This window comes from Trichomycterus rosablanca, chromosome 13 (assembly GCF_030014385.1).
Source record: "Trichomycterus rosablanca isolate fTriRos1 chromosome 13, fTriRos1.hap1, whole genome shotgun sequence".
NCBI classification, from domain to species: domain Eukaryota; kingdom Metazoa; phylum Chordata; class Actinopteri; order Siluriformes; family Trichomycteridae; genus Trichomycterus; species Trichomycterus rosablanca.
Window position 1 is genome coordinate 24,494,591 of NC_086000.1, and position 23,650 is coordinate 24,518,240.

The 23,650-nt window shown below is 38.0% G+C and overlaps 2 protein-coding genes across 3 annotated transcripts; both read right to left on the reverse strand.

The window, feature by feature from the left end:
- znf292a (zinc finger protein 292a) lies at positions 1–20,510 on the reverse strand. Its single transcript, XM_063007770.1, has 9 exons — positions 20,361–20,510; positions 13,066–13,220; positions 10,722–10,800; positions 10,304–10,439; positions 9,930–10,132; positions 8,563–8,699; positions 7,660–7,798; positions 5,643–7,566; positions 1–4,847 (listed from the first exon to the last, which is right to left on the reverse strand). Exons 1-9 carry the CDS (start codon positions 20,508–20,510, stop codon positions 406–408), a joined length of 7,365 nt encoding a protein of 2,454 aa, XP_062863840.1. The 3' UTR covers positions 1–405.
- Positions 20,511–22,165: 1,655 nt separating this feature from the next.
- cga (glycoprotein hormones, alpha polypeptide) lies at positions 22,166–23,222 on the reverse strand. Of its 2 annotated transcripts, none has more exons than XM_063006845.1 (4): positions 23,200–23,222; positions 22,942–23,034; positions 22,381–22,568; positions 22,166–22,299 (listed from the first exon to the last, which is right to left on the reverse strand). In XM_063006845.1, the coding sequence occupies exons 2-4, from the start codon at positions 23,027–23,029 to the stop codon at positions 22,225–22,227; spliced, it is 351 nt and encodes a 116-aa protein (XP_062862915.1). In that variant the 5' UTR covers positions 23,030–23,034; positions 23,200–23,222; the 3' UTR covers positions 22,166–22,224. The 2 variants fall into 2 exon arrangements, with proteins under 2 accessions (XP_062862915.1, XP_062862916.1); XM_063006846.1 differs by lacking the exon at positions 23,200–23,222 and adding an exon at positions 23,140–23,180.
- Positions 23,223–23,650: the final 428 nt, after the last annotated feature.

The window sequence follows — 23,650 nt, forward strand, 5'->3', positions numbered from 1 at the left end:
TTTTATTGAATAATGCGTGGAAGACATATACAGTACTATACACTACAGTGAAGTAAAAAATAAATATATACTTAAAAAAGAAACAAATCCCATAGGGATATATTGAAAAACCTTTTTTCAACGCGTGTAAAATATTACATTTAGCAAATGCTAATTTTTAAAAGAGAACTGACTTCATAAATACAAATATGTTTCTACATTACATTTAAAACCTAATGTACATAATGGTACTCTCAAAATGTAAAAAAAAAAACTATATTTTTAATAAGAAGGTGTTTTTTAGACTCCCAGTATCAAGTCATGCTTGGAAAACCACTGTTAGTTGATGTACCAATCTGCAGCATGTAACATCTTATCCTGAGTGCAAAGCTCTGAATGGAGACGAAGGAGTATTAAAGTCAGTTATCAGCTGCACAGCCATTTTTTCAGGATGACCATGGGCCGCATATCCTGAAGTTGTTTCAGCAACAGATCTGCACCATTAGAAAAACTTCCATCCATAACAATCTTAACATTTTTCACAGACTCCAGCTTGAGTGGGTTTCTGAAATGAACAACATATTTCCGTTTACCAATCAGCTGAAACAGAGATTTTGTGTAAATCTTGTTTCCCAACGCTTGGTGTTTTTTTAGTTGTCGTTTTAAAGGCATACTGGTCAAAACCCTCCTAGCTAATTTACTTCTGACAGTGTTTCTAGATGGACTCTCTTCATACAGCTTAAGAATTGATGCTTTAAGTCCTAACGGACTGAAAAGTTTTTGTGCAACTCCATTCTCTGCCTGCTCCTTATGAGTAGCAGGTTTTAATTTAGTTCCCAAAACTTTTGGAACATGGTTGCTACGAATAGGTCTAATGTTTCTAAGACTTTTTCTTTCTGGGATGACTTTTACTGTCTTTTCCAACTTTCGGGGCCGCCCTCTTTTGCGTTTAACCTGTACTGGCATGGGCACAGAGTTCCTATTCAACTTTTCAGTTTCAGGAGATGTTTTGTTTTCAGGAAGTACACCCTGAGACTTAACCACAGTGTTCTCTGCATTTGTAAAACCTTTCTCTGTGTTGGGGACTTCATTTTTAACAGTTGTGGCAGTTGTAATGCTGTTCTTTTCAACCGTCGTGCCTTTCTCTTCAGTTGTGACTTCTTCGTCTGCAGCTGTGTCACCTTTTTCAGTGTTCGTGATGCATTCATCTGCATTAGCGATGCCTTTGTCAGCAGTTGTGCCCCCTTTGTCTGCATTATTTTCTGCAGACCCTGCCTTTGTAACCTCAGAGGTGACTGCTGAAACCCCATCTGATTCATTAACATCTTTGTTTCTTAATCGTGAGTTTCTCTTAGAAAATATAAAGTGACTCCTGCGATTATTAATATAGCGCTCTGTAAGACCATGAGTGGTGTAATGTTTGACTATATTTCGCTCTGTATTTGAGACTGAGTCACAGCCCTTAATCATACATGGGTACTCTAGAGAGAACTTTCCAGTGCATGTGGCAGAAGCTTCATCCTTGGTCTTCAGAGTGGGCTTTGCAAAGCTTGTCCAGTGGTCATTGGCTTTCTTCTCTTTTTTCTTAATGAGTTTCTTTCTCTGTTTAATTTTGTTAATTAAAATATTCTCCTTGCCGTCATTAGGTTTTCCACTAACTGCTTTTGCTGACACATTTCCTTGATCTGGATTTTTTTGTTTTGGTTTAACAGTTTGATGTTTTTTCAAGACATGACGCAGAAGATTTGATTTGGTGGTATAGACCCGGTCACAACCTTCATACTCGCACGCGAACGTGAGGTCCACACGCTCAAAGTCTCCATCTGCGGAAAGTCTTATTGCCTTGTGGTCATTCTTTATATGCTCAATGTATTTTAAATGACAGGTGAACTGAGCAGGGCATTTTGACTGATCACACTGAAATGTCCCGACCTCGACACCAGACAACAAAGAACATGCTTTTTCTAATGTGCATCTGTGAAGCAAAAGATAATGCTTCAATAAGCTGGTAACTTTGGTGACAACCTTTGAACAGTCTTTCATTTGACAATTGAATTCATGAATCTGAACAGATTCTTCATCTTGTTCGGGAGACCCAATAATAGTTCCAGCTGTTTGATTTAATACCTCTGAATCATGCATTGCTTTGTAATGTAGCAAAAGATTGTGCTGTACAGAAAATGCAGCTACACAGCCTTCATGGACACATCTGTATGGCCGATACAGTGAGAGGTCATTAACTGTATCCACAAAATCAGATTTTCTCCCCAGTTTTGTGTGTATTGTTTTCTCTTTTTTAGGGGACTCGGTCTTCTCTTTACATTTTGTCTTTTTTGTCAAGTCGTTCTGCTCCATCATGGGTTCAACAACATGATCAGTAGCTTTGGTAACTGGCTCCAAATCACAGTGTCTACCAGGAGAAAACAAGAGTTCAGTTGCCAGAGCTGGTTTTGTATCTTGTGTAAAGCACTGTACATTTAAGTTATCTGTAGTGCAGCAAGGGTCTTGTAGTGTTTTAATATCTTTTTCTGATATTAAGCTTTCTGGATTGTTCTGCAAAACACACGCAGAGCTTTGGGTTATTAATGAAGACTCTTGTTTAAAACGCTTCTCTTTGCTTAACTCTGCTGGTATATTGTTTATATTGGTAGCTGCCACTGTAAAAGCTGGACTTGTCATAGACTGTGCCTGCACTGATGAGTTGTATGTAAGACTGACCGGACCCTTGTTTACACAGCTGAAATTGTTAGATGGTAATGACTTTTTTCCAGGCCTGCCAATTTTTATTTTGGAAATTTCCTCTTTTGATAAGTGATGGACATTTTTATAGTGGATTTTAAGGCCTGTGGTTCTAGTAAATGTCTTCGAGCACATGGAACAAGCATATGGTGATAATTTCTCTGGATTTTTTTTCAGTTCATTTATACAGTCTTCGCTCTCTTCATGTACTCTTGTTAAGTGTTTAAATAAAGCTTCTTTAGTCATTGCACCATATGCACAGTCTGCCTTGATGCATCTAAATGGTTTAAGAATCTCAACATCGTGACTTTCATCTTTATGTGGAGTTTTACTGATCCTCTTATTTGTAGTTTCAGTGTTAAGATTTTGCAGGGTGGGTTTTTCAATTTTCACTTGGGGAAGTCCATCTACTAAATCAAGACGCTGCAATGCTCTTTCAATTTCTAATATTTTGCCATCTTCACCAGGGACTGTAGAAGGTATTTGGGTTTCAAAGTTTCTTAAAGCGTCATTATCTGTTATTGTTGGCAAATCAACTGCAGTCAGATTTAAAAATGGCATGCTGGATGAATTTTCAGTCTGATCCTGAGGTTCGGTGAAAGACGTTTCTGCTGCGTCCCCAGAGCTCACATGGCCATTCTGAATATTATAATTCAGGCCTGGTCCGTCCTCAAAGCAGTTATTATTAAGGACATTATCTGAGTCAGGTATGAATGACTGGGAATCTTGGCCATTACTCATATGCAGTGGGCTTTGCATGGTTGAAATTTCTGGGTCATTCAGGAAGTCAAGAAATGAAATGGGCAAATCAGCAGTAAGATCAATTTCATCTACTGGTTTGCACTGAGAACGCTTTGATAAATGACCTCCAAGTGACTTGGTGCTAGAAAACTCCCTGTAGCACCTGCAGCAAATGACCTTTCCATCCTTTAGAATAGCAGGCCATTTTGTCCTCTTTGACGTTTTAATTTTCTTTAGTTTCGAGATGTCATCAGAACATGTAACGTCTGTAGCCTCAGGAGATGCATCCTCAGTTGTCACCTGTGACATTTCTTGAGAGGGAAAATCATTATTCTGGTCACATTTCACTGTTGCATCAACACTTGAAACCGAGAAACATTCAGGCTCCTCTTTGCAAACAGGTAATGAGCATTGGGTTTTAACATCTGGTGAGAAATACAGACCAGTTTGATCAATAGTGCATTGTTTTTCTGCTTTTTCCAAAGGTTGTCCTGAATTGCTGCATGTCTCCGCTGAATACGATGAAAAATACGGATCAAAGTTTTGTCCTGAATTTTGTACAGAATTTACATTAGTAACATTAGGTGGAACACTGTTGTTGGTTTGTCTGGCTTCCATGTACCTAAGCTCTTCACTTGCTTCCACTTGTGACATCTCACATGCCTGATCACTATTAAGAGAATGCAACACCCTTAAAGAGTTTGATACATATTTAGAGGCTTCATTTAGCACACCCGAGTGAGAGGCCGTGTTTCCTGTTGGTGTAATGCCAGCAGCAGATAAGGAGGGAACATAATCTATATCTCTTTCTGCCAGCAGGTCAGTGAATGAAGTGTAAGACTGCTGCAAGCCATCAGACATGATCATTGAAGGAAACTGATTTGGCAGAGAGTAGCTAGAGTTACAGCCTTCAAATGAAGATGACGTCCATGATTCAGCCATCTGTGATTGCATTAATGTAGTGTTAGTTTCTTGTGTTTCATTCTGAGCACCTTCAAACTTGACATTAAAAGGAGGAAAAGGATCAGTAATTGTAGGATCAGTTGGAAACTTGTCCAGATTGATTCCTGTAAATGTTAATGCTGTCGATGGTTTTATCTTTTTTTTGTGAGTCTGAAAATTACAGTTTTTAGGTTCAGACGACTTTCTTGATGCAATGTCTGCAATCCTCTTGTATTTTCTTGACAGTTTCCACTCCTCGAATGCTTCAATATGCACATGTTTAATATGTCTTGACAAACTCTTTAATGTGCTATATTTCCGTGTACAAGACTCGAATGGACAAACATGAGTAAGATTATCTTCTTCATTTTCCAGATTGTTTGATGCCAATGGTTGTGCACTTTCATTTGTTATTGATATATTTTGCACATCAGGAGTCACCGTTGCTCTTTGTGCTCCAGGAGTAAATGCTACACTTTGTGCTCCAGGAGTCACCGCCACACTTTGTGCTCCAGGAGTCACCGGCACACCATGTGCTCCAAGAGACACCGCCGCACTTTGTGCTCCAAGAGTCACCGGCGCACTTCGTGCCCCAAGAGACACCGCCGCACTTCGTGCCCCAAGAGACACCGCCGCACTTCGTGCCCCAAGAGACACCGCCGCACTTCGTGCCCCAAGAGACACCGCCGCACTTTGTGCCCCAAGAGACACCGCCGCACTTTGTGCCCCAAGAGACACCGCCGCACTTTGTGCCCCAAGAGACACCGCCGCACTTTGTGCTCCAGGAGTCAATACTACACTTTGTGCTCCAAGAAACACCGCCGCTCTTTGTGCTCCAGGAGTCAACACAACACTTTGTGCTCCAAGAGTCACCGCCGCTCTTTGTGCTCCAAAGGTAACCGCTGCACTTTGTGCCCCAAAAGTCACCGCCATACCTTGAGATCCAGGAGTCACCGCCGCACTTTGTGCTCCAGGAGTTACCGCCACACTTTGTGCTCCAGGAGTCACCGCCAAACTTTGTGCTCCAGGAGTCACCGCCACACTTTGTGCTCCAGGAGTCACCGCCACACTTTGTGCTCCAGGAGTCACTGCCACACTTTGTGCTCCAGGAGTCACTGCCACACTTTGTGCTCCAGGAGTCACTGCCACACTTTGTGCTCCAGGAGTCACTGCCACACTTTGTGCTCCAGGAGTCACCGCCACACTTTGTGCTCCAAGAGTCACCGCCACACTTTGGACACCAGAAGCCTTCTGTACAGTTTTATGCTGTTCACATGTACAGCAAAATAGTTTTTTATCTTGCAAGATTAACTGACCAATCTTCTCAGAGCTTTTAAGAGCATTCAAGAGAACAGAATCAGCACGCTTGATTGGAATAGGCTGCAGTTTCACAAAACATGATTTTAGACAAAACTGGGTTAAATGATCAACATCAGACTGCATCTGGCAGGCTGTTTTCGGAGCCCTTATCAGATCACAATCCTGTGCAACAGGAGGAGCTGTAACTGGTGGCTGATTTAGTTCGGCTGAGAATTCATTCATGAAAGAAAAAGAATGATTAAGTTCTCTAGTGTCATGAGCAGAGTTTTGAGTTTGTTTAGTTTGCAATGGACTGGAAACATATGGAACAGCACCTTCTTGGTTTGACATCCATTCTAGATTCAAGAAGCTTTGGGGTAAGGCTTCCATTTGATCCCCAATGCCCTCACCATTCTCTGGCCTTGTATGCTCTTTCTGATGTGCATTCAACTGTGATAGGGAGTAGAACACCTGGTCACAGTTATCGCTTTTGCAAATGAATGTAATGTAGTGTTGTGCTTCGTGATCATACAGTAAGTAAGCCTCATTGAATACTCGTCCACAGTCTTGAAAGGTGCACTGTGCCTGGAATTCTGAATGCACTTTTCTGTGCATGACAAGTTCCGCATGAGAGTTGAAGCTGCTGTTGCATCCTAGTTGAATGCAGACATACGGTCTGTCACCACTATGAATTTGCAAGTGATCGTTTAAATGAGTGACATTAACAAACTGACGTCGGCAATACTGGCAAATTGCTTTCTGGCTTTGTAGCTCAAGAAAATTTCTTGCTTCCTCTTCATCTTTGTGGGCTTTAACGTGTGCAACTAAATTTCTGAAATACTTGAATACTTTCTGACAGCTTGTAACAGGACAAGAACAATCTTCTGTGTTTTCGATTTCACGCACTGGGTTCCCTCGCTTTGCGGAGCAGGGTTTAGTTTTAACTTTTCCAGTAGTGTTAGAATTAGTGTTTAAAGGTCCAAAGTCAGTGTAGACCATCTGGCCATCCTTCACAGATGATTTGATGTAGACAGGTTTACTGCTACTCCATAAGGTGTTGGCCGAACCAGAGTTTGTATTTTTTGTATTTAAAGCAGCCAATCGTTCTTTGCTTGACTGTTTCACATGTGATGCTACATGAGGCTCAAGAACTGCTCTTGTTTCAAATGTTTTAGCACATATTGGACAACGAAAAATACCATCCTGGACATGCTTAAGTGCATGCTTCACTATCCTGTGACCAAGAAACTCCTTGTCGCACAGTACACAATACTGCATATAGGCCTGCCAGTTACGAAATCTTGCAGACACAAACCCCTGTTCTCGCAGCCTCTTCATTTCCCTTTTCTTCTTTCTCTCAGCTTCAAGGTCTCTGGGTTGACTTGTTGAACCAAGTATGAAGTCGAGGTGTCCAGAGAAATCTTTGTCATCAGACTCGAGTAACACTTCATTGTCCTCACTGTCATTTAATTTATCCATAGATGACACGATTGATGCATCCTCTCCCATTAGAGCAAGGCAATGACGTTTTAGAGTTTTCCAGTCCCAGAATTCAGGGTCAAAAGGCCACTTAGTCTTTAAGGCCAACAACAGATCACAGCGTAGTGAATTTGGAAGTGGGAGGTTTTCCTCCTCAAGCTTCTGGTCCGGTTCATTAAAAAGCATTTCAACAGCATAGTAAGAATCCACAGAGGGTTTAACAAGAAACTCAGTTAACTGACATGCCCTCTTTACTTCCAAGTCTAAGGGCAACAAGCAGGAGATGGTTTTGCAAATAGTCGAGTTGCAATCCTCGCTGTTACTCACTCCCATTTTCAAAGCTTGAATGCACATTTCAATGCAAACTGGAAGTCCTTCATCATGAACCTAAAGAAAAGACATAGGATACATTAACATTAAAGTCAGTATTCCCAAATCTAAGTTAAGAATTCATTTGCAAACATCGAGAAGTAGCCTTACCTCTGCTTGAATGACTTTGATGAGAAGGAGGATATGGTAAACACTGCCGGAAAGCTGTGCTAACAGTCTGCATTGCTCCAGAAAGGCCTGGGCTGATTCAAGACGTATTAAGAGTTTACTCCAAAACAGAGTTAATTCCCTACAAAAAAAATAATAAATAAATAAAAAAACAATCAAATGAGGACAACAATCTTACAATATTTATAAAATGTTAGAGTAACAGAAGCAAAATTTATCAATCTATTGTCTAAATAAAAAAATTAATTATTAAAAAAACATTGAAGTCCATGATATAGATGAATTGATCCACAATACTAACATCTGTTTAGAGAAAAACTGCTAAAATGCATACAACCAATACAGCCATGGCAAATTAACACATGCAAACATTAAAACCTATCTTAGCCATGTTGGTTTTCTGTAAGAAAGGTGTCTGAACTTCCTTCTTTATGTGCTTGTTTAAGAAAAAATTGTGAAATTTGAAATTTGTTGTAGTCTGAGCATTTTAAGTCTTGTAAAGTTTTTTCCCTTCGACAAACATCAACATTAAGAGACCTATCAGAAACTTCTTTGGATCTTTGCAGCTTTTTTGTTGGAGACAATTAGCTTAACCTCCAGTCTTTATGCCACAATAATGTGCCTCAGTCAAGTTGCAGTATTAAATTACACCTAAATGTTATAACTTATTAATAACTAAATGTGATCAAATTACATTACAGAGTACATTTTAAGTAACAAATTAAAATGCGTATATAGGGGGAAGAAATTTTAGCACTGCATAAAATACTGTGGGTACTGTGGCTTATCGTTAATGAGAAATCAAAACTGAAAACTGTAAACCCTGCCAGAGAACTGTGCTAACATAGGCACGATAGTTTATGTAAAAAATTAAAAGCTTCCTACCAGGCACAATACACATCGCCCTGGAGAAGTTGGCGCTTCAAAAAGGCTGTGCAAAGATATAAGGCGCCCTTTTCATTTTCCTCGGATTCCAAGTTACAAATCATATCCAGAGCATCTTTGCAGTCTATGTCCTTTATCTAAAAAATTAAAAATTGAAAAACAGACTTGGTTAAAAAAGTAACAGCTAAATTAAACAAAATGCAGATACTTAAGTTAACACTTGTAAAGCATGTGTGTAATTATGCCTTTACATAAGCGATGGTGTGACACAACAAAAGCAACCAGAACTGTAAATGCAGAGAAGTTGGTGCAACTCTAAGTCACAATCACCCTTTTGTTCCTATTGAGAATTTAAATCAACCAGAAACTAACAAAAAAAGTCTTAAACTTCTAAAATGTGTGTCAATCCAATACTACCGTACAAAATAATGTAAGCGTGTAAGCAGTACACCCATATCAGTCTAGTGTCAATACTGTACTTTGCAGTATCAGGTTTGAAATACAGCATAGGTGAATATAACCACACATTGTGGGGTAGTATATAAATTACAGTACCTCTGGTTTGTTTGTAAGTATGAGCATGTATCAATTACATACTAAACTGGATTAATTATTCATACTGGGGTGTTGAGAGTGTGTGCGAGTGAGAGAAAAATTAAGGAAAAGAAAGCATGCAATATCTAAATGTAAAAAACAAGGTTGCAGTGTCTCTGGAGATCTATGGACGATGGGCCAGTACAACCTTGCTACATTATGGCATTTAGAATTGCTACATTACTTACATTTGTAACTGAATACAATTTAAGCAACTAAGGTTTAAGAGCCATGCTCAGGGGCCCAACAATGGCAGTGCATTCATTATTAATTAGTCTCTATTTCATACTGTACTGTCAGTGTGATGACACCAAGCCTACTCAAAAGCTATTGACTGTATATAGTTGATATGCAAATGTTGTTCGCAAAGGTTTATGGGTAGTGTAGCTTTTGTGAATCTATTATGTGTTCCCTACTAAATTTGGTTAATCTGTTCAGTTTGGTGTAGGGTATGAAGCTACTTTCACTGCTTGTGTCATTATCGTATTTGCTCAATAAATCTCCCACGTTACAATACCCACACAAGTAAATATGAAACACATTGATGAATTGTCTTAATCACACTAGAGCAAACCAATTCCCAAATTCACTTCAAATTTGTACCAATTTGCACTGCATAAGATTCAACAGTTAGTATACCTTAAAATTGGTTTACACTAACTATTTAACATACTGTAAAAATGTATTCCCACCCAAATGTGTGTTCTTTTAATAAATGTAGTTATGTACTGTACAATATAATTAATTTCAGTTAAAATGTAAAAGGCACTGACCTCTTGCATAAGTTCTTGCTGAGACATTGTCTCACACAGGCATACAAGGTAAATCTGTTTGAAATTCTTTTTTCCACCAAATTCTGGGAACTCGGCACATGCCTTTGCAAGCACTGCAGCTTTTTCCACACATCTCTGTTTGATAAGGTGCTTTATTCGCATATCCAGTAGTGCAGGTCCTTCCTGGACAAGCAGCTCATGAACTGTGGGCAAAAATTATAAGCATGGTTACTAAACTAATAATTAGTTATTAAGAGAATGCCGCAAGTTTTAACTTCAACCTGTTGTGAGATAAATCAAGGTATTTAGGAAAGTGAGCAGCATTTATTACTAAAGTCATATTTAATGTAAATGTATAAATTCAAGAGTTTTACCTTTTTCAACATCTGTTGTATAGTTTGACAAAAGACTGCACAGAGTGGAATTGGTCCAAACCCCACTTTCATTAGCCAGTGCCATCAGTGAATTAAGCTGCAGATTTCCATTGGCCTCAAGAATACCATGTGCCACCTGAGAGATGATTATCAAAGATGGCAAAGACAAAAGAAATAAAACATTATTTACCAAATCATGTCCATGTTCAATTTAAATTATATTATTTTTCAAACAACAAGCTAAGAATCTTCACTAAAATAAGGCATGGCTATAATTATTAAACTATTTACTGCTTGAATTTTTATAGCCTTGAACCAAGTCTTGAACCAAGTCAGCATCTTACATTTTATGTAATGTCTATGAATGTTCAGACAGACTGGCATTAACATTTAGGTAAGCAAATGAATATTGTTCAACCTTGACAGAGGACTGAAATTCTTTCCATAAGGCATCTGGCACTTTCTCCAGGAGTGAGAGCAGAAAATCCAGACAACTCCTAAAATGCAATGGGAAATTCATAACATTCAAAATTATGTAGTGTAATACCTTTAAGGTCATATGCACAAACCCAATTTCAACAGGCATTGACTTTAAAACTGTACATCAACTACTGTGATTTTGTACTGCTAATTCCTATTTTGATGCCTATAACACGTTCCAAATATTTTGTAACAAGGACAACTTTAAATCCAGAAATGCTGTAAAACCTTAAAATTTAAAACAGCTGATGCTGTCATGATTGGGTGTAAAACAGCATTAACAAAGGGCTCTTTTTATGTGCAAGAACAGGTCAAATTTCATCAGTAAACAAAAGCTACATAAGCAAAGAGCCAAACAGTTTAAGAACAATGTCTCAACTTGCAATCTGCAATATGAGTTTACCATAACATGAGTTCAGTAACATTATTTAAACAAAAATGTTTGTGCATACAGGACGAAGACAAAAAACAATATTGAATCCATGTGACCTTTTAATTCCAGAACTATGTTAAAAATTAATGTTTATGAAATATATATACAACATGGGCTAAGGATTACTTAAAAAAAAACGTTACTGTAAATACGGTATGACGCTGCATCTACAATTAAGACCGTACGCGTGTGTATGTATGTATATATATATACAGGTCCTTCTCAAAAAATTAGCATATTGTGATAAAGTTCATTATTTTCCATAATGTAATGATAAAAATTAAACTTTCATATATTTTAGATTCATTGCACACCAACTGAAATATTTCAGGTCTTTTATTGTTTTAATACTGATGATTTTGGCATACAGCTCATGAAAACCCAAAATTCCTATCTCAAAAAATTAGCATATCATGAAAAGGTTCTCTAAACGAGCTATTAACCGAATCATCTGAATCAACGAATTAACTCTAAACACCTGCAAAAGATTCCTGAGGCTTTTAAAAACTCCCAGCCTGGTTCATTACTCAAAACTGCAATCATGGGTAAGACTGCCGACCTGACTGCTGTCCAGAAGGCCATCATTGACACCCTCAAGCAAGAGGGTAAGACACAGAAAGAATTTTCTGAACGAATAGGCTGTTCCCAGAGTGCTGTATCAAGGCACCTCAGTGGGAAGTCTGTGGGAAGGAAAAAGTGTGGCAGAAAACGCTGCACAACGAGAAGAGGTGACCGGACCCTGAGGAAGATTGTGGAGAAGGGCCGATTCCAGACCTTGGGGGACCTGCGGAAGCAGTGGACTGAGTCTGGAGTAGAAACATCCAGAGCCACCGTGCACAGGCGTGTGCAGGAAATGGGCTACAGGTGCCGCATTCCCCAGGTCAAGCCACTTTTGAACCAGAAACAGCGGCAGAAGCGCCTGACCTGGGCTACAGAGAAGCAGCACTGGACTGTTGCTCAGTGGTCCAAAGTACTGTTTTCGGAAATCAAGGTGCCAGAGTCTGGAGGAAGACTGGGGAGAAGGAAATGCCAAAATGCCTGAAGTCCAGTGTCAAGTACCCACAGTCAGTGATGGTCTGGGGTGCCATGTCAGCTGCTGGTGTTGGTCCACTGTGTTTTATCAAGGGCAGGGTCAATGCAGCTAGCTATCAGGAGATTTTGGAGCACTTCATGCTTCCATCTGCTGAAAAGCTTTATGGAGATGAAGATTTCATTTTTCAGCACGACCTGGCACCTGCTCACAGTGCCAAAACCACTGGTGAATGGTTTACTGACCATGGTATTACTGTGCTCAATTGGCCTGCCAACTCTCCTGACCTGAACCCCATAGAGAATCTGTGGGATATTGTGAAGACAAAGTTGAGAGACACAAGACCCAACACTCTGGATGAGCTTAAGGCCGCTATCGAAGCATCCTGGGCCTCCATAACACCTCAGCAGTGCCACAGGCTGATTGCCTCCATGCCACGCCGCATTGAAGCAGTCATTTCTGCAAAAGGATTCCCGACCAAGTATTGAGTGCATAACTGAACATAATTATTTGAAGGTTGACTTTTTTTGTATTAAAAACACTTTTCTTTTATTGGTCGGATGAAATATGCTAATTTTTTGAGATAGGAATTTTGGGTTTTCATGAGCTGTATGCCAAAATCATCAGTATTAAAACAATAAAAGACCTGAAATATTTCAGTTGGTGTGCAATGAATCTAAAATATATGAAAGTTTAATTTTTATCATTACATTATGGAAAATAATGAACTTTATCACAATATGCTAATTTTTTGAGAAGGACCTGTATATGCAAATTACACATTTAATAGGTCATCATATTAAGGTTATTCCTACTCACAATGCCAACTTTTCAAGTACAACTGTGACATGTTCACATTCAGGCAGAAGTGAGGGGGTGGCCTCGGCAAAGCAGAGAATAGCCACTGTGTACATCTCCAACAAAGGTAGTGGATCTTCCTCTGACTTCCATTGACCTCCATGCTCCACAAGTATCTAAAATAATATAACCATGCATGTTAAAATGGTGCCCAGTTTAAAACTGTTACATGTATTAGTATGTTTTGTGAATTAATTAAGCTCCTCAAATGCAGCCAATTTTAACAGTAAAAAATGGTCAGACTCAAATAATAACAATTTACCAATGTAGTGGGTTCATGATGTATAAACAATACTGATATAAAAGCTGTGCACAACTAGTCTCAACTCTGTTTCTCTTTAACCTTTAAAATAAGAAAAACATTTTAGATGATGCCATGATATTTTCTACATTGCTTATAGATCAGGTTTTGCAAGAGAGTTAAATTTTGAAATCAGAGCCTAATGCATTATAACTAGAGATGGAACGATCGATCGGCTATGAATCGGTATCGGCCGATTTTTTATCAAAATATGCTATCGGTGATCGGCCGATATTTCCTAAAAGTAGCCGATCCGATCGTGTGATATATAAAGATCATGTTAAGTTAACAGCTCAGTGGATTGATCCAGACTTTGAGCTACGAAGCGCCAACCATCGCATCAAAATTCGTCAACAATCGTACAGAAACCATCGTGAAAGCTCTTCATGACCTAAAATAACATCATTAACGTTGTGCATCATACATACGATGTAATTTTGCTGATTGTAATATTTACTTTAAAAAGATAATTCAACCCGGTCACATCTGAGTCGATTCTATCAGCACGTTATATAAACTCCTGGTTCACTTTGGTAAATCGTAAGCGGTTCTTACTTGTGATGTAGATGAGAACAGAAAACGTTACAGAGCCAATCAGAGGCAAAAGTTTATTCATTATCAAATTCGTTAGTTCAGGATCATCTGCTGAACATCATCAGAAAACTTTTAGCTCCTTAGACGGAACGAGTCTGACTCAGTTACAGAGCTGTGGTAAGCTTTTTAATGTAAGAGAGTCACACAAAATGTTCTGTAGTAGCTGGTGTTTATTTAAAACCACGACATTTAATTAATAACAGAAAACACGGAGAGATGACTGAGAAGAGAAACTTACGCTTCACATAAAACGAATCGACTCATGAATCAATGAATCACTTATAGCGGTACTGTGAACAAAGCGTCTCTTCTAAAGGCACACACACACACACGCTGCTCCGGTTTATCTTCACTGTGAGGCTCTTTTTAAGTTTATTTACTGCTAAATCACCCCCCCCCCCCGATCGGAATCGGCTATCGGCCGATATCCCTGAAAGGAGATCGGAGATCGGAGCCAAAAACCCTGATCGGTACATCTCTAATTATAACATTTAAGTAAGCTAAAAATGATGTTCAAGGTTTAACCACATGGAAGAACTCATAATATTGCACATTTAGGCCCTCTACTCTATGTAGTTTTGCTTAGTACAGGAGTTTATTTAAAGCTGCAATGAAAGTATGTAGAAAGCCCAGACTCTAACACATTAACCAATTTAGGTTAAGCCATTACATCTGGTAAAACATAATGCTTCTTAAAAATAAGGACTGTTAAACGCATGGCACAAAATTTTTAGTAAAGAAGTTTGCAACAGTTGTTCAGAAGTCTTGTAAATACCATGTCACAATTTGGTTTTCAATATCACTTATTAAATTCCTTATTTGTCAGCACTGTAATCACCTTTGTTTGGAAGAACCAAATGTGTTTGACTGGCAGCATAACAGGTACATCCAAAAAAAAGCAGATGCACTTGTAATGGCTTTAGCACGGAAATGTGTATTTAAACACCAATTTATTTACTACTTCTTTACAAGCTACACATTTCAAAATTAAAATATAATAATAATAATACATTTTATTTATATAGCGCTTTTCAAGATACTCAAAGACGCTTTACATAAGACAAATAATCAAAACAAATACGTACATACACCATACAAATCATAGTACAAAATCAAAATAGTACATCAACATCAAGAATAATTAAGATAAAAACAAAGAGAGCAGCATAAGACAGTTCATTAAAAATTAGCTAAATTATGAGAGAGAACAACAAATATAGAACAATTTCTTAAAATTAGACAGAAACAGGACAGATTTACATGCAATCAGGAAACTGAAAACTTTACAAGTTTTAGGATCTAGGACTTCACATTTCTGTCGTGATCTAAGTATAAAAACTATTAAAAAGAATAGCAAAAATAAAAGCATTTATTTTGTGTTGTTACAAGTTAAATGCCACTCTGAATAGATGAGTTTTGAGAAGTGACTTGAATTTGGACAGGTCAGGACAATCTCGTAGGTGTTTGGGGAGAGCATTCCATAAAGATGGAGCAGCTATGGAAAAGGCCCTGTCACCCCAGGTCCGGTGCTTGGTCCTAGAGGGTATGGACAGTAGGTTAGCCTCAGAAGAGCGAAGGCTACGGGAGGGAATGTGCTGATGGAGCAGGTCGGTGAGGTAGGATGGGGCCTGATTATGGAGAGCTTTGTGAGTGAATAGAAGAATTTTGAATTGAATGCGTTGAGCAACGGGAAGCCAATGAAGTTTTTGTAGAACAGGTGTAATATGATCACGGGAGCGAGTATGAGTAAGGAGGCGAGCAGCTGAATTCTGGATATACTGAAGTTTTTTTAGGATTTTGTTAGATGTACCATAAAGGATGCTATTGCAATAATCAATTCTGGATGTAATAAAAGCATGAATCAAGGTTTCGGCGGCAGAAAAGGAGAGTGATGGACGTAGACGTGCTATGTTTTTTAGATGAAAGAAAGCAGTTTTGGTGATGTGATTTACATGGCGGTCAAAAGAGAGGTTGCTATCAAAAATTACACCAAGATTTCGGATGTTAGAAGACGGAGACAAAGTGTCATTATCAATGGTAATTTGAAAATTTTTTGTGGTTTTTGCCAGGGTTGTAGGACCTACGATGATCATATCTGATTTTTCACAGTTTAATTTGAGGAAATTAGCTTTCATCCACAATTTCATTTCAGTGATGCAATTTGTCAGAGTGGAGTGAAGTTCAGTATTAATGGATTTGGAGGAGATGTAAAGCTGAATATCATCAGCATAGCAGTGGAAATGTAAACCATGCCGACGTATGATGTCACCAAGGGGGAGCATATAAAGAATAAACAAAAGGGGACCTAACACTGAGCCTTGGGGAACGCCTTGGGACAGTGGAGCAATGGCAGAACTACAATTGTTGATATTAACAAACTGTTGTCTGTTTATGAGATATGACCTTAACCACAAAAGGGCAGTACCAGTGATGTTGACAGAGGATTCAAGGCGGGACAGAAGAATGGAGTGATTAATGGTGTCAAAAGCTGCAGTAAGATCAAGGAGGACGAGAATATTAATTTGTCCAGAGTCTGAGGAAAGAAGAAGGTCATTTGTGACTTTGAGGAGGGCTGACTCAGTGCTGTGCTGGGGGCGGAAACCAGACTGAAATGATTCAAATAGATTATTGGAATTTAGGTGATCTTTGAGCTGTGAGGCAACAACACGTTCCAGTATTTTCGACAGAAATGGAAGATTGGAAATGGGCCGAAAGTTACTCATAATGTTAGAGTCAAGTCCAGGTTTTTTAAGTATGGGAGTAACAGCAGCCAATTTGAGTGATTGAGGGACTGAGCCAGAACTAAGAGAGGAATTGATTATCTCTGTGATAAGTGATGAGATAACTGGAAAACAACCCTTAACAAGTTTTGATGGAGCAGGATCCAAAACACAAGTGGAGCTTCGCATCCCTGTTAAGATCTCAGATAGGTCCAAAAGAGACACAGGTGAGAACTGAGACAGAGGCTGAGTAATAAATTGAGATGAGATAGGCGGAGAAACAGAGATGACAGGGGAAACTGTCAGAAAATTGTGGATATTCTCAACTTTTGTTTGAAAAAATGAGAGGTAAGAGTTACACTTGTCAACTGTAAAGGAATTGGTAGTATTGTCAACTGGTTTGAGAAGTTTATTTATTGTGGAAAAGAGAGTCTTAGGATTTGACTTATGTCAAATATGTTAAATATGTGACTTATGATTTAAATCATTTTTAACAGCTGCAGCTTTACATGTCAGTGTCTGTTCATTAGGATTTTAGTCATGTTTTACACTTTGGTTACATTTAGGGGTGGGTTTATAAAATCGATTTTTCGATTCGAATCGATCTTTATTTGAACGATCCGATATCGATTCATATAAACGCGAGATCGATCTTTTAAATACGCCCCTTTTTACGGTGCACACGGAAATCTGTTACCCCCTTTAATTTCGCGTGACCAGCCAGTGTTTTTTCATGCAACGAGATCTGACCTGCACATCAGTTTAGCATGGCAGAAGCTCAAGTTATGACCACTACACAACTTTTTGCACTGATTTTTGCCGGCGACGGGTCGGTGCTGGATTCGGGAGGAACTCGGTGTTCGCTCTGCGATCAAAACTCGGCTCTCAATCAATGTGAGAAACAGCGAGGGGAAACACGGGAGAGGTTGTAAACAGGTGGTGGAGCGCAATATAGTTTCTATCAGAATACATCAGCACGCGAGTTTTACAGTATTTCTGACCTGATCGTTCTCTACAAAACAAAATATTTATTAACCTCCAACTCACTATAGAACAAGCCATGCTGCTCATGTTGCCAAATCCACTCAGATTCATTTATTTCATCAGCGCACAAACTTTGATCTCTCGCTACTTGTTGATGTGCATGTTTGGACGTGGTATCATTGAACCTTTCATCACTTCTCACGTGTGTTTTCATGACAAAACGTAGTTTTGGAGACCAGAGAAGCTCGCCTGTGATTCCCCCTGGTGATAGATGGTGTAGTGTAAAACCCCCCATCGCCGATCAGTCGTGTAGTGTGAACATTACAGCGACCAGGTGTTAATCAGAGTGTCGTGTAGTGTAAACTTGGCATAAGCTGTTCAACAGCCAGGTGTATGTTTACATTACATTTACAATGTTGTAGCGTGTCAGACATATAAAATAATAATAAAAAATGAATGTTTCTGTTTTGGATTAATTATTTATGTAAACAAAATACACAAATATTTTTAATAATGAGTGTTCTTTGTACAATTATCACATTCGTTCTCTGAACATCTGTACATATTTAAACAAAACCTGTTAATGTAACTCAAATATGCCTAAATGTGTTGAATCAAAATTGAATCAAAAATCGAATCGAAAATCGAATCGGGACCTTGTGAATCGGAATCGAATCGATCCAGGAAATTAGTGGCGATACCCAGCCCTAGTTACATTCATGACAGAACGGGTAGTTCCAGGTAACACATAGTTTATCAGTTTAGGTTCAATATCAATCATCATCATGGGCAATTTTGTATCTCTAATTCACTTTCATGTCTTTGGACTGTGAGAGGAAACTGGAGCACCTGGAGGAAAGCCAAGCAGACATGGGGAGAACATTCACACCTCACACAGAAAGGACCTGAACCAGTCCACATGGGAATCACACCTTGCAATAGCACTACTGACCGCTAAACTTATTTTTACTTCAGCAAAACAATGTGTGGTGGTACATAGCTGCTATTACTATATTATTATTATGTACCACAAAGTCAATTTTTTATTTTAACCATCTGGTTAGAAGAAAACAGTAACCCTCATCTCCACAATCACATTTAAAATAAATAAATGAACTTTTAAAAATAAATATATACTGTAAACATGTCTGATATGAACCACAACAAAGGCCATCAACATGAACACAGGCTACAATCAATTTTACATCATGCCACCATCATGCCTACAACATGCTACAAAACTCACTAGCAGAAATTCAGTTTAAGTATTGAGCTTGAAAACAGACATTATGGCATGTACCATTTAACACTTAACTAAACAGTTAAATCGAGATGGCATATAAAGAGTGGAGGTCACAATTTCTTGTGATTTTTCTTCCACTTAACTTGCTACGTGCTTTGTTAGCATAAAACACAGAGAATGCAACAAAAAAACCTCAAAATCACTAAAGACTGAAAAAGCACCAATCATCAATTTTGTAGACAAAAAAAAGAAAATCTACAAACTAATCAGATGCAGTACAAAAGTAAATCAAATAAAAATGTTACTGTAAAATGTAAACATATTACAGTATACTCTAAATATATTCTTATGCCAGCTACAGCATACATTACTATATCATGCTTGTGTTTCTGGTGGGAACAGTTAGTTTAGTACTGCACAAACATTTTTAAACAAGTTTTAAACAGTAATAAAAAATATCATGAGAAAAGGCAGGACATTTTCACTTTTGGAATCACACAGTTGAATATAGTGGGAATGTTTGTAGCAGATTGGTTATCAACTGACACTCAAAATGGTTGATTGTCGTAGAGTATTAGATTTCTTCTTAATATAATATAATATTAGCTCTTAGTAATTATAAAGTTATCCGATAAATGTAATAAAATTTGTGGCATATTTCCCAACCCTAACGCTCTGCCCAGCTTGACCCAGTTCCAAGATTTTTTCCCCCTTCAACTGCAAATCAATGGCCAGCTACTGCTAAATCTCCTTAATTTCAACCACCTGGTTAATGCTTTCTAAGCACCAACACGATCAATCCTGCATGTTAAGGTCTAGAAAAAATTCAAAGAAATGCCATAAATAAAATTAAGAATACTAAAAATGAAAAAAGAAATGCAACAACAAGGTCTCGTAAAATTGTTCATTGCATGCACGGATTCTATGGCAGCTCTGGAAACTGCAGAGGTAGCGTTTATAAATGATATTATCGTTTGATTGGAAATAAACATGCGGTGCACGCAAAGAAGGCCGAATCGTGCAAAAAAATGGCACCGTGGCGCAAATGCATGTGTGGATGATCGTATTTTAGGACAAGACACTCCCTTATTTTCTATGCAAGTAAGCGTTAAGGTCCCACAAAAAGCTAGCCACTTAGCCACACAGCTACCACAGGGGTGACTTGGCTGCCACAGCATAACGTTAACTGTAGCGCTATTTCTATTTGCATTAAAAATTAAGTTGTAAAAACACAGCCTTTCCAAACCAGTCCCTTGTGTTATTTGCATTGCTTTAAAAAACTTAGCCGAATACCCCACGGCCAAGTTTTTATGAGGCTGCAGGACTTCGCTAACGGACTTAGCATCCGAGCTAACAGCTCTCTCTCCGCGGTGATGGAGCCGAGCATGCAAAAAAACACTACTACAGCACAAACCTGACAGAATTCATGGCAGAAACGGGCCGAGGCGTCCAAAGGCGAGTCGGTGCTGTCTCTTAATGATGTGATTAAAGCCTGGAAGCGTTGTTTTAGGACTACAGTCTCGTCTCTGGTGTTATATTCTCTCTCAGCCTCCTCCTCCGCCATCTTCACAACAATCACTTCTGCGCGCTCCCGCTTACCTCTCTTTACAAGCCGAACTCGTTCACCAGTTGCACGAGGACGCGCACGCGTGCCGTTTTTTACGGGAGCGAGCGCACTTCTTTTTGGGCTCGAGTGACCTACTAAGTGCGTGTCCTTACACAGGATAAACAACGTACGATTTGGGAAATATAGTGATACAACTGCAATCGTACATTTCAACCTTTACCTTTAATTGAAGTGTACTTAAACACATCTAGTTATTTTGACGTGTCCATGTGCATTATTAAACTTCCGCCTTGTTAACCCCTAATAAGCAATTTTGTGCTAACAAAGAGGTAGTAAAACAGACAATGAATGAATGAAGATTGCAAATACTTTTCTTTTTTTTTTCTTCCACCATCTACTGTATCCTACATTGAACATATTCAGGAAGTCCAGAGAAATCTCAGTCCATGAAGATCAGGGACAGAAACCACTCTTGCATGTGCATGAGGTTCACTGATGTTTTGGGGTTGCTTTGTTGTTTCTGGAGCTGAATGCCCTGCTGTGTGTATGATATGATGAAATCTAAGGACCACTAAAAAAATCGACAATAGACATAATGTCACTTGCAAAACTGCAGAAATTAGTATCTTTAGTTCCTCAGTCAAATGCTGTTTTGACTGAATGGGCACAAATGTCCACAGATATACTCAAAAATCTTGGAAAATGCCTTCTCAGTTATAGCTGCAAATGACTATATTAATGTCTATGGTTTGTGTCCATGGTTTTGGTCATATAATGTTCATACAATGTCAATTGACCATGAACTTATAGATTCCCAATCAGTTTCATTAGTGTCATATTGTTCCTGTTACTTAATAGTTTTTATTTGCATGTTTTACTGTTTTGCAAAATACATGTGTAAGAAAATACATTTCTTGTGTGTTTTTCTTGTGCACAGTATTTTCAGTATTTGTGATTTCATAGCTATTGAAATACAAAAGCAGTGTTTGTGCTTAGTGGTAGCATCTGACGGTACAACACAAAGCAGTAAAAAATATAACTTAGGCTTATGGCTTAAGTACCCAGGTAGGCATTCAAATCAAAGATCCTGCCTTGTAATTACAGCTCTGTAATTTGCTATTTTGCATTAACCACAGGTACCACATGGAATTTATAATGTTGTGTGCAATGCCAAGAATGTATTTATAGTACATTCATGATAGATGATTATTATTATATGCAGCATTTCTTTAAAGCTTATCAGCAACTTTTAATACAGCTAAATATTGTTCTAAGGGTTGAAAATATTTCCTTTAATATTTACTTGAATGTCCAAATAAAATATTTAGGTATTTATTTTGCACTGGTTACTATCAACACTAGTAGAAGTGATTTTTTATAAATTAAACTGACAGATTAAAATAAACAACAAAACGTTTACACATTGTTGCAGCATTTGCTTAATTTTGTCAATATGAGAATGATTAAAATTAAGACCAAAGTTTTCAAACAGAAAATGAATAAACCTAGAACCTGGTTCTCTGAAGCAAAAAGCTACTACTTTACATTAATAACAGACTTTAAGCACAGAAGATTTATTGTACATATGAGTAAAAAATCATCAGCAGATATGTAGAGAAGATAAGATGTAAAAAAATTCTATTTTCTATAGCTTACAATTAACTTCTGTAACACACTAATAAAGCAAGCATTTAATTTAAAGTCATATTATTTAAAACTTATGATAGTAGCAAGTGCTGCAGTGGCAGTCTGTGTGGTTCACTAGCTTTACATCATTGACGATAACCTGAAAGACAAAAATCATATTAGTGTTGCTATGAAGAAAAAAAAAACATTTATTATAATTGTTTGCTTTTGTTTATCTTACCCTTTTAACCTCTCTTGCAACACAGCATGTAGCCTCAGATGTGATATTCTTGGGGACCAGCATAGTTTTCTTGGATCTTAGAGGAGTTGGGTAAGCTCTGGAAAAACAGCATCCCATGCACTGATACACAGGGGCACCAGGCTTTGAAAAGATGCTGTTCTCTCTGAGTTTGCACTCCTCACAGCCAACTGTTTGGAAGGAGAAGAGAAAGAATGCCTTTATTAGTCGTATATACACATACATGTGTACAGTACAATGAAATTCTTTCTTCGCATATTTCTTTGCAATAAAAAGTGTTATGTGCTATTAAACTTGAGGTAAAAAATTTTTAAAATAAAGTATTTTAAAAGCATTCCTCTAAACAATTGGACAAAATATAAATACTTGACAAATATTCTGAATATGTATTCTAGCATTTAGTCACTGCTCAACTTTGGTTAAATATCAATTCATAGTAAGTTTTAAAAATAATGGTCCACAGTTTAGATTTATTAAATCTTTCATAAATCTGTTGTCTTTTTATACACTTAAATGGGCTGCAAAATTAAAATACAGACTTACAGTCATAGTTTGGATAAAGCTGTCCAATTTCAACCAGAACTGACATCAAAAGAATGGTTGCCCCAGTGTACTTGATAATTAGAAGCATCCTAACTGTAGAAAAAAAACAGCAAACATATTAGACACAGTAAAAACAGTGTTCCAAACATTTTACTTTGCTATTTTGTGACATATTGTTGGTCAATGTTATTCATTTACCATTATAAAAATCCAATGTACAGCAGCACCTGAGTGTTAGAAAATAAAAAAGAGTGTTACCTTTGTTCTTCTTCACAGCAGAAATGTCTGTCTTTTAAATCTTTATTAATTTACCTCAGGGTTTTTATAGCACCCTCCCCACGTACAGCTTAACCACAGAAGTACTCACGCAATTACTTTTTGGTATGACGTCTTTGTCTGACCTTGCATTATGTGAATGAAAGGAAATATTGAATATGCACTATGGTAAGCAGTATAATGGTTTGATAATGCAGGTGTTAGAAGTTGGACAAAACTTAGTTAAATTAGACATTATATGGGTTTGTATATATATTATATTTTTTTTTTAACTATCTCCTCCTTGTTAGGGTAGCACAAGGTATATATATATATATATACAGTGTATCACAAAAGTGAGTACACCCCTCACATTTCTGCAGATATTTAAGTATCAGGTGTGCATAGGGAGCAGGTGTGTTCAATTTAGTAGTACAGCTCTCACACTCTCTCA